The sequence below is a fragment of the Morus notabilis genome, unplaced genomic scaffold (assembly GCF_000414095.1).
Source record: "Morus notabilis unplaced genomic scaffold, ASM41409v2 Scaffold175, whole genome shotgun sequence".
NCBI classification, from domain to species: Eukaryota; Viridiplantae; Streptophyta; class Magnoliopsida; order Rosales; family Moraceae; genus Morus; species Morus notabilis.
Window position 1 is genome coordinate 172,294 of NW_010365332.1, and position 18,551 is coordinate 190,844.

At 31.6% G+C, this 18,551-nt stretch overlaps 2 protein-coding genes across 2 annotated transcripts; one reads left to right on the plus strand and one right to left on the minus strand.

Moving 5' to 3' along the window:
- The first annotated feature begins 7,403 nt into the window (after positions 1-7,403).
- Positions 7,404-8,171, plus strand: LOC21392933. Its single transcript, XM_010107884.1, has one exon. The coding sequence runs from the start codon at positions 7,404-7,406 to the stop codon at positions 8,169-8,171; it is 768 nt and encodes a 255-aa protein (XP_010106186.1).
- A 7,255-nt stretch (positions 8,172-15,426) lies between these two features.
- LOC21392934 (protein RICE SALT SENSITIVE 3) lies at positions 15,427-18,066 on the minus strand. Its single transcript, XM_024172094.1, is given in 6 exon segments — positions 15,427-16,405; positions 16,508-16,564; positions 16,701-16,742; positions 17,023-17,293; positions 17,399-17,449; positions 17,556-18,066. Coding segments are annotated over 6 exon segments (1,287 nt in total). The 5' UTR covers positions 17,687-18,066; the 3' UTR covers positions 15,427-15,670.
- Between the last annotated feature and the right edge of the window lie 485 nt (positions 18,067-18,551).

The following is an 18,551-nucleotide window of genomic DNA, read 5'->3' on the forward strand; positions in this document are numbered from 1 at the left end:
AAATAATAATTATAATATTATAATTATAATTATAATATCATATTATAATTATAATATCATATTATAATTATAATATCATATTATTACATAATAAAATACTAATATTTGAGTTATTAATATAATTATGATATTATTTATTATAATATTACTATTACATTATATTATATTATTGTATTATTATATTATATTATATTATGAGTCTGAATTTTAAATTAGAAAGATTGTAAATTTTAAATTTCATTAGAAGTATTATGGATATTATGAAAATTTCATTAATTATACTATGCTGATTCCTGTACAATTTAATTATAAATTCTTCAAAAAAATTTTAAAAAATACTTTTAAAGAGATTTATCAATTATTAAAATCAGTTTTTATTACAAATAATAGTTAATTTTAGGAACGAAAAGTAATATTAAACGCAGCCTAAATTCTTAACGGAAAATAAGACTTGATACTCGTTTATACTTAGAAGAGTTATGAATGTACAATTATAAAGATATCCTTAGAAAATGGAATTTGCCCTTTTTCTTCTTGCTCTCTCTCTTTCTTACTTTCTTTTCTTTCTGCTGATTACCTCCCACGGCAGCCATTTTTCCTGTCTCTTTGGCTGGTCACGTGAGGATAGCTCACAAAGCCATTCAAATTCTTTTGTGAGGGGATGGAGGGGAGTGTTGGCTTCTTTGTTGGTATCCATTTTTGGGGAGGATGTTTGGATCAATAGAAAATGGGGGAAACTCCACGGGAGAGTGAGGGAAAGTTGGGCGATCTTTACTCTTTACTGGGATCTTCTTTTCTTTTTTTTTTTTTGAGTGTGAAAACTGTGGAAGTGAAGGATGGTGTAGGTAGAGAAGGAAGAAAGAGATGAGTCCGTTTAGTTCATAGATTAGAATCATGATATTAGAATCATTTTTAATTTACGTGTGTTTTTTGTGAGAGAAAATACTGTAGCGAATCATGAACTATGATTCGAATTAAATAACGAATCCTCCAACTAAACGGGCTGTTAATGACGGATTTTTTAGGAAAAAAAGAAATCAAAGTTTAATGATGGATTAAATTTAAGTTTAATGATGGATTTGGGTTAAAATAAATTTAAATGACTACCAATGAAATAAATACAATGTTTATTGCTACTTTCTATTAAAATGCTCTCAATTACGTACAAAATTTAAGAAAAAATTTATAAGAGTTTTAAAGTTCGGAGTAACAGAGGTTATAAATTGAAGTTTGGTGAGCAATTTGTGCTAAGGATTATAGTTCGGAGGAAAACTGTGTAATTTTTTTTTTCTTGAACATTACACTCAAAAGAACATGATGAGTGCGTTTAGAATTGATTTTTTCTTATTTTTAGAAACGTTTTTGCACGTCTTTTGAGACACGAAAATAAAAACGGTCTGTAAATTGTGTTTATTTAGTAAATATTTTGAAAACAAAAACAAAAATAAAAAACAGTGAGAATGATTTTTGTTAAGGAATTAGAAAACGATTAAAAGTTGTTTTCCCTTTTTTGATTTCATTTTCTAGTACTTATCAACAATGTTATAATATATTAATTAATACTTATAATCAAACACGATTTCACATTTTTATTATACTCAAAACAATCTCTTAAAAAACTAATCAAATACAATTTCAAAATCGATCCCAAAATAATTCTCAAAATAATCTCATTTTTATTTTTATATTAAAAATAATTATTTTAAAAACTTTACTAAACGAACCCCCTATAATTTCCACAATTTTAGAGAGGATTTCTTAACATCATGCTCTTCTATCTGCTCTGTCATTCTCTGTTAACTCAGCCACTCGGTCCAGGATATCACCTATAGAAGGCATTCTAACGCTAAGTTAAGCAAATAGTCGTGAGATGGAGAATAAGCAGAATTTTAGTAAAGTGGTAAAAGGATGGATCTTAAGGATGAACTTTATATTCTATTTATAGGCTACAGTTTCAATCAAGGGGATTCTCCGCAACCCTTATGATTGAGACACAAAAATCTATTAAAATAGTATGTAAGTAAATTTATAACAGTTTATTCTGATTCTAGGTGTAAGTAAATGAATGAATGAGATTGAAACTGATTCTGACTCTGATTCTTGAAACCTAATAAACAGTTTATTCTTACTCTGATTTCTAACTCCATTTCATATCCACTCTAAATCCTACTCATTTCGATTCATGTCCATTGTGATTACAGTAAGTAAACATGCTATTAGAATCCTTCCGTGGTTTGAGAATTGAGGTTGATATCTAGTATCGATGTTCTTCAATCTCATGAAGACGTGCCAGTCTTTGATTCATCATGGGAAAATTTCCCCAACGCACACAAGGTAGTTTAGTTTTTACACATTGAAGACAACTATTTGGGCATCATCAAGTTAGTCTCAATTGTAAGTTGTTGAGAATACCTTTCATTAGCTACGTATGTGAGAGTCATTTAGAGGATGTTTGTTTCATGTATTCGTCTCTGATTCTGAATCATGGTTCATGGTTCTCTATAATATGTTTCTCTTATAAAAAATTTAAATTTCAAAAATCAGAATCATTAATCATGATTCTGAATCCATGAGCCAAACAGACCTTTAATTGATTCCCTCGAGTTTTTAGCGGTTTTGTAACATTGCAGTGGAGCCATGAATTTTTAAATTTTTTTAAAGGAATGCATGGTAAAATCATAATTACGAATTTTTAAGTTTTTGTTTCACTTTTTCACATTCATTACCTATTTTATCTCTTTCATTCTCCTCATCAAATTTAACTCACTCCTTAAAATTTAAAGCCCCACAAATTATATTGTATAGTAGTATGGTTGAATTTTTGTTTATAACATATGAGTATAATTAAAAGTTAAAAATTTGGGGTGTAATTGGTTTCTTTTAGATATACGTGGTAATATTGCAATTTAAAGGGTTTCAGGGGTTACACTTGTAAAGAAAAAAAACGTAAACAAACGGGGGAAAAAAATACAAAGAGCCTTTACCTTTACCCTGTAGTGACGAAGGGCCAAATGTAAAACTATTTAATAGATAGAACTTAGAAGTATAATTTGTAACATTTTAAAATTTTGGGATTAAAATAGGACAATTTGCATAGTTTGAAAAAAAAAAAAAACGTAAACAAACTGGGGACAAAAATACAAAGAGCCTTTAGCTTTACCCTGTAGTGTAAAACTATTTAATAGATAGAAGTATAATTTGTAACATTTTAAAATTTTGGGATTAAAATAGGACAATTTGCATAGTTTGAAAACCAAATTGAAATTAACCTTTTCTTTAAAGGTCATAATTCTCCAATATTTGACTACTAATCACTTAGGACGTTTGGAGGGGAGATTCGTGCCATGATTCGAATCATATTTTGTGGCTCGCTACAGTATTTTCTCTCATAAAAAATACACGTAAAATGAGAATGGTTCTGAACCATGATTCTGAATCCATGAACCAAACGAGTTTGGGCAAAACAACAACAATGAAGCTCATGTATCATTTTATGAACAAAATTTTCAGACCTTGATACTATTGTACAGATGGAACAAAATTATGAGTCATGACTTGATTTTTGTAGACTGTAGTGCAACATCCATATCCAGAGACGCTGTAGAAAAATAATATATATGGAGGAAAATATTCAATACAAAAAAAAAAAATGATGCATAATACAAACATTGGAACGAAAGAGTTATATCATTCCTCTCAAAAAACAAACAAAAACAAAAACAAGAAAAAAAAAAAAGAGTTATAATCAATTTAATGATTATTTGTGGAAATGTGTTCAATTATGAAGTGACAGCTGTTGGTGTAGTTCTAAGACATACAAAAATTACAATTTGCCACCAAAGATCTATAATACAAGAATTTGGCGTAAAAAATGACACTTTGGCTGCCTTTAAATAAATAATTAATTGATCAATTAATTTATTAAAGATTTAAAGGTATGTAAATGAATTTGACATTGATTCTTCTTCAATGCGAAATCAATACAAATAACGAGTCTGTTTAGTTTACTGATTTAAATTTATAATTTAAATTAAGATGTGATTTTATGTGAGAATTTTTTACTATAGTAAAAAAATTAAATGCAACTGTTTCTGAAAATTTTTTATTGTAACAAAATTAAAATTTAAAACTCAAATCGATAAAATAAATGTACCAATATAAATATTGACATTCGCTTTTTTTATTATCTATATTAAGTGGCCTACTGAATTTATATAATGTTTTTTTTACTGAAATAAAAAGCAGATGAGATTCCCGTGGTGGATGGATCACTTCTCATGACTATCTCCATTTAATTGGATATCTAAAGGCTAAATGGAGGCTCGAACCTTTGACTTTTCCCTCACTAAGTGAGAGAAGGTAGAGCACCTTGCTACTTCAACGGTTCAACCACCTCTTAGATGTGATCTCGTTCATTTTATCGATTCAAATTTAAAATTTTAATTTTGTTACAGTATAAAATTTTAAAAGATAATCACATTTAATATTTTTATTATAATAAAAAATTTTCATATAAAATCACATCTAAACTCAAATTAACGAACTAAACGGCCACGTATAATTAGATTAAAAAAAATCACTTTAAATTCCTAATTCTTTCTTGTCCTTTCACGTGAAATAAACCCATCCTCAATTATCAATCATTTAAGGCAACGGACCCACCATACGGCAGAATTAGAGTACAAAGCAGGGTAAAATTAACAAATGAAATGCTAGGTAGGGAAAAGAGGGGGCCAAATCTGGCTGACAAGTGGTTCATAAGCCACATATGCATCATGAGCCCAAATGGGCCCATGGGCCCACCAACGAAACTCAAATGGGAGACCAAGTATTTTTCTAACATCTACTTTGTCTCCATTTTTTGGGGTAAACATGAATCAAAATATATGTATATATACACAATGGGACCATTTTCTATAGTCCTTTTTTGTAGAGCCATAGCTTCCAACAACACAAAGAAAAGGCCATGTTTGTTAGCATCATTGCTTGGTTTTGTTAAAAAGACCCCCAACAGCCAAATTTTCTACTACTCGAGTTTGCTTTCCTTGACCCACCCACCACTCTCTCTCTCTCTCTCTCTAAAACTTTCTTGTTATCTCTCTCTCTCTCTCTCCATCTCTCTCTCTCTCCCTCTTTCTCTCTCTCTAAAACTTTCTTGTTATTTATAAGATTAATAAAAGCAGCATTTTTGGGGGACTGCGTCTCCAAAATATAACAAAAGCAAGTGGAACAGGATTAATGAGCAATCCACTTAATTATATATATATATATATATATATTAGCAAAATGACCAAGAGCTAGCAAACAAATTAATATTTCCATTAAAAAAAGCATGCAAATTAATATATATATATATATAGATTTTTGTTATGATTCTCTTAAGAGAGCCATATTTGTAGGGTGGGAAATATAATATGATAGCTATTTATTGTAATGTGAAAATAATTTAATGTAACTTAACAATTATAAAAACAAAAACATGTATGTTAGAAATTATCATGTTACGTTCTCACTTCTATATACTAACACAACTTAATATTTCCATTAATTAATAGAAAACGCTAGGAAATTTATACATGTATATATATTTATCTTCATTTGTTCAAGTTTCATTAATGGTCAACACTTTTTTTATTTGATCTTTAATTAAATTCAATAAGCCGCTCCAGTACATCGTTAAACCCACCAACTACAAGTCTACAACATATCAATCATTTCGCAATTTCTCTAAGCAATAGATTTTAGGACTCATCATAGTAATAGACCAACACCATCATCTTTTAAAGTTTCACTTTTTTTTCTTCCTTTAATACTAATGAGAAAATTTAGAAGTCTCATATATTGTTTGAAAAGTTTGTCTAATGTCGTTTGGTATATATAGATTACGAATCACAATTTAATTTTTTTTTATTACAGTATTTTCTCAAAATTTTTATCTGTTTAAAATATTTGAATTTACAGTTTGTTTCCAAGTGATCTTTTTTGCTAATCGATTACTAGATTGCAGTTGTATAGATTTTTGGTCTTCACCATTTATATGTGCATGAAGAAACAAACGTAAGAATTAAGGTTGTTGGAATAACATGGTGGTAACATAATAATGAAGAATGGCGATTGAAAAACACTCTTTGAGCAAACCACAAAAAAGACCCACATAAGTCATGTGAGAATTCTACGGTCTCGTTAACTTCGCGGATTCGAGTTTTCAATTTAAGTTGATATGTGACATTTTCTAATAGCTTTTCACTGTAGTAAAAAAAGTTAGATGTGACACTTTCTGAGAACTTTTTACTGTAAAAACTTAAAATTAAAAATTCAAATCGGTGAAATTAACGAGGCCGTTTTTTCAAAATTATTTAGAACTGCTCTGGTCTAGATCTAGAATAGATTAATAAAACCTAAAACGAAAGCAACAAACTTTGATGAAAGGCTAGAATATGGGTGGGCCATTTTCCTCAATGTGGGGATAAAGTTTGACTAGATGTGTGAGAAAGTACGTACCTCGGCTAGTACATCAAGCAACACACAATTTTAGAACATGATCCCACACCATCCATATATATATATATATATATATATATATACATATACATATATGTACCCTTAATTAATATTACCCTCTTAATCGTGTTAGAAATTAGGCTTAGTTGGCAAGGTAATGGGATTCAATGATTTATACCACCGAAGTCATGTTTCTGATATTATAATTGGTACTCCTCCCAATTGAACAAGTAAGGGTCTAGATCATGCAAATTAACCACATAAATAATCAAAAATAAAACAACGTTATATAACTCGCATAAATAAACAAAGACCAAAAATTGATATCACTATCGTTGTTAATGATCATTAAATATTTTAGTGATCAAATATAAATTTGCAACTCAACTCTTAAAGAGAAATACCATATATTCTTAACTGAATTCTCGTTCATATGTGAAATCTTATGAAATTTGTAATTTTTCTTAACAAATTTTATGAATGTATTAAGAGGGTAAAAGGCCTCCTAAAATTAGGAAATTTTATGTTTGTTCCACATTATAATAGCCAAGCCAATTATTTTCAATAATTTTAGTATACGTCCCCGCTCCTCAACTTATTTTTCTGACTCTACTAGTCGAGATATTTTTAATAGCAAATTTTATTGATGAACTAAAATTAAATACAATCTTATGTGTTAATCTCTATTCGATTAAAATATCGACAATAATAATCACTGCAGGTAATAACAACCATTTCTCATAAACAATTCCCAATTCCCCTCGCTCACTTTCCAACTTCACAATATATAGACACTATATATTCTCTCTCTCTCTCTCTCTCTCTCTCTCTCTCTCTCTCTCTCTCTCTCTCTCTCTCTCTCACATTAGGATCATAATTAAAACACAAATAAGCACTTTCCCATGCAACCACCGCATAACCCCTCACCACCTTCCTCCATGGAAACCCACCTCAGAAAACCCTCCTCCGGCGACACCGCGGCCTTCTCGTTCCCTAGCACGCCGGGGGCCAGCCACGACTCCTCCTCTTCGCCGTCGTCGTCTGATGACTTCGAGTTCGGCTGCCTCACCCCGGACTCCCCCTCCGGCGACCCCAACAAAAACTCCCCAGCCGACCACCTCTTCTTCAATGGCCGGCTCCTCCCCCACGCCTTCCCGTCCCGCTCCCCGGCCGCCAATTCACCCCTCGCTCGTGCCGTCTCCCGCAGCACGAGCCGCACGAGCAGCGTCAGCAGCAAGGACTACTCCCTCGTCTCCTCCCGCAGCAACAGCACCAACAGCAGCTGCAGCAGCAGCGCCAGGACGAGCTCCAGCGACAACTCGGAGAGAAGATCAACCTTGTCGTATTGCCGTCAGGGCAGCAAAACGACATTGAACGGACCGGGATCAAGCAAGGTGGTTTCGGCTCGTGTTTATGGTTCCTCACAAAGATGGCAGTTTATGGCCCCAGTTCCCGCCTTGAGCCGGGACGGCTCACGGCGGAGGAAAGTCATGGAATTGAGAAATGAGAAGAATGGTCAAGAAAAGAAGGCTGTAGCGAAGCGGCGGCGATGGCGGCTCGGCCGGAGACTTTTTCGGTGGTTTGTGACGGCCTGCAATGAGTGCCATGCAATTGAACCGTCAAGGAAAGATGGAGTTTCGAGAGGGAATGTGAATTTGCCATGCAATTGAACCGTCAAGGAAAGATGGAGTTTCGAGAGGGAATGTGAATTTGCCATGCAATTGAACCGTCAAGGAAAGATGGAGTTTCGAGAGGGAATGTGAATTTGCCATGCAATTGAACCGTCAAGGAAAGATGGAGTTTCGAGAGGGAATGTGAATTTACGGTGATTTTTATTTTATTTTATTTTTTTGTTGATGGTTTTGGTGGTTATTTATATGAGATATTTACATTTTTATACAATGTGTTTTGAGTTTATTAAAGAATTATACTTTCAGTTTTTGATATTATATATATTTAAATTAGATTTGATATTTAAATTTATACATTTTTACGGTCAATTATCAATTTTAAGCATAAAATACTTAAAGTACCCTTAAATAAAAATAAAAAAAAAACTAAAAAGAAACTTTAAACTTATGGTTGTGACCTTTTAAGATCCAAAATATCATTAAAATGGGATTTTTGTGTTTTTAATTTTTATTTTTGTAATATTAGAAAGTTTTAATTTTATTTTCTCTCTTTTTATTAAGGATAGTTTGGTCATTTTAAAAGTCAAATTAATTATTGATCGAGATAAGCGATTGATTTGTATATTAAATCTAATTTAAAAATATACATTTAATGAGATTAAAAATTAAAAGTATAGATTTTGAATAAATCTAAAATATAGGGTATAAAAATGTAAATATCTCTATTTATATTTAGCTTTCTGGACATAGTGATTATATAAGTTTATTTTTGCTTGTTGGACTATATCTCTTTTTGAATGGTCTTCCAAGAAGAATGGAAAAAAAAAAAAAAAAAAAAAAAAAAAAGCTTCAAATGTTGAAATCAGATATATGATGAGGAAGAATAAGAAACATATATGATAATTTTGAGTGTTGATTAATTCGCAATATATGAGTATTTTCTTGTTATTATTATGAATGATCACCTTCTCGTTATTATTATGTTTGATAAATTTATATTTCAATTTTATTTTCCTTAGGTTCTTTCCACATTTTGAGAAATTAATTAAAATGATTATCTGATAAAATAAAATTAGTAAAATGATTTTTTTTATTTTTTTATAAAGAACGACCACCTAGTCGTTCCTAGTTGTTTTGTAGTCAGTTTACAAATAAAAATTTTAAAAAAATTATTATACTAATAAAACTTTCATATTGAATCATTTTTACAAAGGGCCTCTTTCATTTTATCAAAAATACAAAAGGGTTATGTTAGAAAACTATTTCTTTTTTCTCTTTTTAAGTATTGTTTTAATAACATCCTAAATTTTGTAAAATTAGAAATGGGCCCCTTTTATTTTTATTTTTTTCATTTTTCTCAATTAGCTGCTCAGTTGTTGAAAAAACTTTAAGTAAATTAAATTGGCAGATTCACTCCTGTATATTAACCTCTATATTTCTTTTTTGATACATATTTGGTCCCTATTTCAAGTTGTTAGATATTTACTGAAAAAGTATTTGCTAATTTCTCAATATATTATTTATAATGCATAATTTATCAGGGATAAATGTAAGTTTAAAAAATAAACTAAGAGTACCATTTTTATATTTGGTCCGTATTTCAAGTTGAACCACACAAGTGCATGCATGCAACCTCATACACATTGTAGTCAAAGATCGATTTATCACTTTTAGCCTCTATTGTGAATTTTATGTAAAAAAAATAATAATAATAATTTTGACAATTACCCCTTAAAATGGTACTATTAAGGATTTTTGGGTCTCAACATTAGCCTATTGAATTTTACCCCTTTAGAGTAAGTAATTTGACAGATTATTATCTATAATTTGACAAATTACGCTAACTGTGAGTCTTCGGTCACCGACGGTGGGTCTTCAATCACTGGCAGCGGGCTTAATTTGACAGATTACTATATATAATTTGACATATTATTGTCAAAAGAATATTCTATCACACTAAAAGAGTAGAACTCTAAAATGATGTGTTTAAGGGTCAATTTTTACAATTTTCTGTCGAAAAGAAGCTCACCTTCAGCGTTCTTCATTGTTGAAAAATTTTACAAAAATAACTTAAGAGATTTTTATTATCGGGAAAAATGTGGCTAGCCTGAGGTGGACTTCGTATTTTACATGAATTTTTCTCAATTTAATCTGTTCGAGGACAAATTTGTAACATAAATTCAAATTTATTCTTTTATAATTTCTGAAAAAATAACAAATAAATCCATAAAAAATGCTAAATTCAGAGAAAGATTTTGAAATTATCCCGTAAATAACTGATACTATCAATTTAAACTTCTTTTTAGGTTTTTCCATTATCATGTGGTCATGACGCACCACTATCAATACGTTTGCTAGCCAGCAAACTAATAATTTTGCCGGCTTAAATATTACATAAGTAGATATATTTTTATTTTATTGATTTGAGTTTAGAATTTGAGTTTTGTTATAGTAAAAAGCTCTAAAAAACAATCACATCTAATTTTTTTACTATAGTAAAAATCTCACATAAAATTATATTTCAATTCGAATTAAAAACTCGAACCAACGAACTAAACGGGCCTGAAATAAAGGAATTCATATTTTAACATTCCTACGTAACATTTTTTTGACATTTATCTTCACTTAGTTTTGATTTTCTAAGAAAAGAATAAATAGGTGCATTCCATTAAAAATAGAAAATAAAGAGAAATTGCAGAGGGTGGAAGTTTTTGGCCACTCAAATTAAACAATGTCCTTTGTTTTTTAGTTTTTTTTTTAATGGCCACTTTCCCCTTATAGTTTCCCAACTCCCCATGGTCTTCTTCCCTTCTTTTCCCTCTCACTATCCACCAGCTGCTTTCTCCTTTCCGTCTTCCTCTTCACGATCATGTTTGATAGAGGGATGGATTGATAGAATAATGGTTAGAATATGAGAAAAGTGGAGTGAGAAGGAAATGATGGTCATGTTTAGAATTCATCTCCTTTTTATTTTTTACGTTTTTCAAAAAAATAAAAATAAAAACATTTTTAAAATTGTGTTTAGCGCAATAAAGATAAAAAACGGAAATAAAAATGATTTTTTAGTTTAGTGTAAAATGAGAGAGAAATGAAAAATGACTTTTAGTCGTTTTTCATTTTTCGTTTTCATTTTCTCCTCTCTCGAACAAAAAGAGAGAGAAAGAGAGACATTAATGAGTTTTTTATACTGAAAATAATCTCTTGATAAAACTACCAAATGGATTTTCAAAAATAATTTCTGTTTGAGATTGAAAACGTTTTTATTTTTATTTTCATATAAAAAATAAAATTATTTTAGAATGAATTCCAAACGCGTCCGATATATTATAATTTTTCTCAAAATTATTTGATATGACAAGAATGAATAATTATTATTATCATTCTCTCTTGTTTAGTATTAAAAAAGAAGAAGTATGAGAAGATTAGTTTGATTTATAAAAGTACTATATTACCCGTAATGATCATTAACTATATTTACTATGCTTAGAAACGTATTACATAGGCTTTCAACTTGAAAGATAAAAATTTATATACAATATTACTGTTTATAATACAAAATGTAAATATATTTTTTGCTGAATCAAAATGTATATATTTGTTATATAAAAAAGTATCCATTAGGTATATTATACACAATATAATTCATATCTGATATGCAATTATACTGTTATACGTAAAAGTGAAATGATAAGAAAAGACAAATTGAAAAAAAAAAAAAAAATTTCGTGAATTGTAACTTCTTTGAGTTGAGTGCGAGGTCAGAAAAGTAATTTCAAAAAGTTTTAATGGCTTCCAATCCGTCCAAGTTAGGAAGGATTGATTTTGGCTTTTCTGCTCCTCCTCTCTTTCCATCCTACCAAACGAGGTTAAGGTGATGTTTGGTAGAAGAATTCGTTGCCTGATTTAATCATGATTCGTGGTTCGCTACAGTATTTTCTCTCATAAAAAATACACGTAAATAAAAAATGGTTATAATCACATCATTCTAATCCATGAACCAAACGGACTCTAAATTTAACCTTTCACCCTTCAATCCTTCCAAACTTATCCTTCCACCAATCCATTCATCTTACCAAACACATCCTCAATGTTGACGTTGAGACGTCGATCACTAGTGTGGGGGAAGTTGTCTCGTCTCTTGCACCAATGTCATAGCATTTAGGTACATGTAGAGCTGTAAATTTGAGCTAGACAAAACCGGCCGATCTAAAGCCTGTTACTATTGGCATAGTCCCGACCAACTCCTTTTTCAGTGTCTAACTTGAGCTAGGCTGAGGTTAGAATCCTATTAGGGTCGTCAGACTAGGCGGCTTAAACTTTTAGCTCTATGTGCAAATCTCACCTACGAGATGTGGTAAGGTCGGTATTTCTCTTCTACTGGATCCAACGTGAGGCCACTGTTTTCTAATTGTCATATCTTGGCCTAGCAAAAAGAGAGAAAAAAAGGGGGAAAATTAGTGGTAAATCAATAATTGATATTGAGTATATCATTTATTGATAATTTGTGGAGTAAGGCAATAATATTTAGTGAGAAAATACTAATTGATGTTTCATAATTGGTGATTAATTTAGTTGATCACTATTTGACATGGTTAACCACTAATCGACACCAACTAATCACTTATTTACCTTCTTTTATATAAGAAACCAATATTTTTGAATTTAGCAAAACTATGAAATTTCTTAACCTATGCTTTAACAAGAGTTACTTTTACACATAATAAATGCATTCACTGGAATAAAAGATCATAAATATAAGAAATAATTATTATCACTGATACCCTTGAATTTTAAGATCATTCTCAGTTTGCCTCTTAAACTTTAAAAACTCTCATTTTACTTCTTGAATTTTGAATTGTTTTCACTTAATCCCTTCTATAGTAATTTCTGTTAAAACAGATAGAAAAAAAGAGAATAACGCAGTCATGTGGTCTTTCTGTTTGAATTTATGTTAAAAAGTAAAACCATATGACCACACTTAATCCCCTATTTTTCCGTCTGATTTTAACAGAAATTACAACAAAATGGGTTAAGTGAGAATAATTTAAAGTTCAGAGAGTAAAGTGAGAGTTTTTAAAGTTTAGAAGACAAACTGAAATTGACCTTAAAATTCAGAAAGCACTAATGAGAATAATCCTATAAGAAAATGAAAAAAATAAAGAAAACAAAAGTAATAGTGAATGTTCACCGATATTTTTTCTAGATTTCATTTTTAGATCCGTATTTTTTTTTTTCAAGAATCCTATATTTAATTATTTTTCCTCATTACTCTTCAAAAGTAGAGTAATTAAAACATTACCTTCAACGATGACACCAAGCTTCTTTTGATCACTCTCGTTAAAACGTCAGAGTAGAGGATAACCTAATTAACAACACCACATTCTGATAAAATACAAACAAATATTTAAGAACTTTTAAGAATTAAGAATGCTCTATTATAAGGTGAGACTCCTTAAAAAAACTTATTGACGGAATATTTTATTTTAATCACTCGATTAATTTTTTAACGGTTAAATTTGCGTAAATTTATATTAAAAATTTATAGCGCGCCGTACATAACTGTTCTCTTTATAAATCTAACTATTGAAAACTAATATAACGGTCAAAACAAAGTGTTCTACCAGTGGGTCTTAAAAGGGGTTTCACTGTAGAGAGAGCCTTATTATAATGCATGTTTCTAAAAATTAGTTACGGTCAAAATGACTTCAAATAAAAAATATATGACTGGTAGATTCAAAATAATATCAAAAAGTACCCACCATCAGCAAAACGTTAGTTTTCATCAAAATGAAAATAAAATATATAAAACTGGTAGTTCAAAATAATATCAAATAGTACCCACTTAAAATCTCATTTTTGGTAGGAAAGAAAGAAAATAAGATAGAAAGAAAATATAGAAGTGATGAAAAATAGCAATGATAGAAAGAAAATTAATTTTCTTTTATATTATTTGGTATGAGAAGATGGAAAGAAAATGAGCTTACCTTCACTTGTTTGGTATTGGAAGTTAAATTGGGAGGAAAGAAAAAATCTTACTCGTAAATTACTTTTATACCCTTAAATTTTTTGCTTGGATGTTGATGGAGAAAATTGTAGTTTTGTGGAAAGAAAAAAAATGATAGGACCCACATGTATTATTTTTCACTTAATTTTCTCTTTCTTTCTCTTTTCTCTCCTACCAAACAACCTACATTTCCATTTTTCCTCTTTCCTACCAAACATACTCTTAGGAGACGTTTGGTTCATGGATTAGAACCATGTGATTAGAACTATTTTCGATTTACGTATATTTTTTGTGAGAAAAAATATTGTAGCGAACCACGAACCATGATTCGAATCAGGGAACAAATCCTCCAACCAAACAACCTCTTAAAGTAGTGTGTGAGGAAGGAGTGAAAGGGGTAGTGCGTAGTCAAAATGACAAAATCTTAAAAGGCCAAAGCAATCCCGTTCACTTCACTGATACGAGTTTAAAATTCGAGTTTTGTTACAGTAAAAAGCTCTCAGAAACAGTCACATCTAACTTTTTTGCTACAGTAAAAAGTTCTCACATAAAATCATATCTCAACTCAAATTAAAAACTCAAATCTGCGAACTAAACGGGCCTTAATGGGCAAAATCTGTAATTTTTTCTTCTTTTTGTTTTTTCCTTTTTTTTTTCCAACGAATCACTGTTCATCTGTTGTATCAATAATTGTGAAAGTTAAAAGCAAATGAAAGTTCCATTCGTCCTTAAAGGTAGCAATGTCACTACCTAAAAAAATAAATATTTTTTTTATTTTTTTATCGCTTTTTGATATAAACGAATTATATATTGTCAATTTGTAATTTAATCCCACACTTATAAAAGCATGATGAATAGATATGGCCAGGCATTTAAAAACTGAACAAAACACATTATGCTCAATTAAGAAAATTAGTTGAATTGATTAAACTATAAAGACAATTTTTTTTTTTTTTTTTTTTGCTAGAAAAAGCTTTAAATACAATTGAATTGATATAAAAGTTTCAAGCCTCGTTCACTTCGCGGATTCAAATTTTCAATTCAAGCTCAGATGTGATATTTTCTGAGAGCTTTTCACTGTAACAAAACATTTTGATGTGACATTTTTTAAAAACTTTTTACTGTAAAAATTTAATACTGAAGACTCAAATCGGTGAAATGAACGAGGCTTAATTGCTGTACACAATCCAATTGCAAGTTGTTGTATGAGTTTAATTGTCATCTCCAAGTCCAACTCAATCAATTCCTCCCATTGCACTACCTTCAACTTTGTCAATTTTTTTAGTGGCATTTTAGCAAAAGAAATATGAAGAAAAACTTGTCTTTTGGATGAACTACAACTAATCAACATTTAAAGTCTAGGAAACTGGAGGAACCAAAACACAAGATATTGAGAGCATAAAAGCAAATCACAAAAAACTATCAGATCAGAACCTATGACTATATGAGTAGCAAAGGAACTGAAAATCTTTTGCCTAGATACAACAAGTTCCCAACCCTTTGCCCTACTAATACAAGCCCTAAAATCCCAATGTCACTCCAAGAAGGTGTCCATGACATCGGTGTACATCCCGCCTTCGGAATTCCTGTACTCCGCCTGCTGGTGCTGATGGTGATCAACTGAAGTCGAAGATGAGGACGAAGCCATTCGAGCAGGCAAAGTAAAGCTCCTCTTGAACTTATTATTCTCCATTTTCCTACTACCCTCTCCTGTATGGCTATCCAAGCTCAAGAACTCATTAGGATTTCCGTGAGCGGCATTGTGCATGCTTGGAGCGTCTGAATTCGGGCTTGGGATGAGGGGATGGTGGTTTTGATTCTCCGGCTTATTTCCCAAGTTATCGGGGTTGAACAGAAGCTTAGCATCATCGGTCCTTCCCGTGAGAGCATTGAAGAAGGACAGGCCGTTGGGCCATTTGATGTCGCCCTCGTGCTGGTCCCCCATCACATCCTCGATTCGGGTGGTCTCGGAGGCGTGGGGGAGGAGGAACATGTGTGTCTCGTCTTTGGGTTGTGGGAAGCCAACTCTTGGTGAGGTTTGAAAATTGGGTGAGGGAAGCATTGAGTTTGGGGAGTGGAGTGGCCTTTGCGCCCAATTGAAGAGAGGCGGAGAGCGGATCGGGACGGCGGATTGTTTCGAAGGGATTGAAGTGGAAGAGGATGTGTTTCTGTTTGAAGAAAACAGCTGGGAAAGGTAGAAACCGGATTGGTATCCGAGTGATTCAAAAGTATGCCTCATTCTCAGCACAAAATGAAGGTCTTCCGGTATCTAAAGGGTAGTGCATAATAAGCATCAAAGTTACTAAACAATTGACAAAATACAAATATAAACACTCAAATCCTAAAAAGAATAAAAATAAAAATGACTCACAATCTTGCAAGAGCCTAATTGAAGAAGACCATGGCCAGCCTGAATTACAGCTATTGTCTGGTTAAAAAAAAGAAAAAAAAAAGAAATTGTTTGATTTAGTACTTCAATATAAGTTTAGATCCTTAAATATCACAAGATCAACGGCGAAGAAGGGAAATTTTTTTTTTTTAAATGACAAGAGTTCTGTTCTGACCTGGATGCCTGACTCAAACTGATCAGTCCATTCAGGAGGAAGCTGCAATTAAAAGCATCAAGAAAGGAAAGTCACAATCAAACCATTAATATATAAATACAAACAAAGCAAAAAAATACCATCTAACCAACAAAACATCACAAACAAAACCCAAATTATGTGCAAGTGAAAAAAAAAAAAAAAAAGTTCCATTTTCAGAAAAAAAAAAAAAAAAAAGTTCCATTTTCAAAAAAAAAAAAAAAAAAAAAACCAATAAAAGACCCATATTGCCAACTAGAAGTAAATTCAGATTAAATGTGTGGGGGTTTTTTGTCTACATTACAGCATCAAAAGAGCTTTGCCAGTAGTTGGAGATGTTTGGTTCACATTCTGTAGGTTCTTTGAAGACCCATTTGTGGCACTTATCAGATGCAACCTTTCCCATTAACCTGTTAACTCCAATTAATCAATAATCAAATCAGTTTTTTTTTTTTTTTTGATACAACTGAATGGACATCTTGCTGAAGGCTTTTCTGACAGGATCTTCTCCTTCAATGTCTTCCAAACACTCTGAAACTCTTCCTCGGCAAAACCCATCTTCCCACATCAACATCCTCAAACCAAAACAAACAAACAAAATGTCATACTTAAGAGAAAACAAAAAAACATAATAAAAGAACTAATAATAAATTTAACTAAGTTTGAGTTTGACTGCTTACAAGCTGCCGTTGTCGTCTCCAACCTTGCACCCATTACCGCCTCTGACTCTTCTGCAAACACCAAGAAAATGAAAAAGGCAACAAAACCCATTAAGGAAACAGCTCAAAAATGAAAGTTAGAGAGAGAAAATAAGATGAGAGAGAGAGAGATATATACGGGCGAGGACGGATGGTCCAGAAGACAGAGTAAGTCCAGTCTGTGTTGAGACAGACGCTTCTGAGGGCCTCATGAAGGGCCATCATCCCAACAGCTTCTTTGCTCCTATCTGATGCTCCTGAGCCCACCATCTCTCTCTCTCTCTCTCTCTCTCTCTCTCTCTCTCTCTCTCTCTCTCTCTCTCTCTCTCTCTCTCTCTCACTTTCTCTCTCTTCCTTTTTTTGGCCTCTCTTTCACTTGGGCAATTTTCCCTTCTCTTCTTCTTATCTCTGAAACGCTTTCTTACCAATTCTAAGACTAACTCAAGTTAGCTTTTATCTGGGCATTCTCTCTCCCTCTCTCTCTCTCTCTATATATATATATATATCATTTTTATCTTCCAACTATATTATTCTATATAGCAAAGCTCAGCTCTCTACACTGCTTAACCACCACAAGGAGAGAGAGGGAGAAAGAGTGACCTTTTCTTCGTCTCCCTTTGTTCGTTTCCATTTTATTATCGCATATTTTAAATTTTTTGTTTTTAGTTTATTTCTCTCTCTTTTTTTACTATTGTTTTGTTTTTGTTGGTCCCAAGTAATCAGCTTTGGTAAAAAAAAACAAAAAAGAAAAAGGCAAATGATTAATAAATAAATAAAAGAAAAAGTGAAAAACAAAAGGTGGACGATGATGCCTGGTTTTTGGATGTTGTAAGGTAAATTTAACCGTGGGAAAACACAGTGGGGACAGCTTTAATCCTCTTTTTACATGTCGCTTGCGAAACACAGCAAACAGTAAGAGAGAGAGAGAGAGAGGGGTGGGATATAACTGTGGTTTTTCTTACAACTACTAGATTACCATTTTACCCCTGTTTTTGTGTAGGGTTAGGTTTGGGAGTCGACTCGTTCAGTTCACAGATTTAAGTTAAAATGTGATTTTATGTGAGAGTTTTTCACTGTAACAGAAAAAAATATATGTAACTTTTTGTAAAAGCTTTTAATTGTAGTAAAACTTAAA

Excerpts from the sequence above, each read along its gene's own strand:
- LOC21392933 (XM_010107884.1), top strand. The coding sequence starts at position 7,404 with ATGCAACCACCGCATAACCCCTCACCACCTTCCTCCATGGAAACCCAC.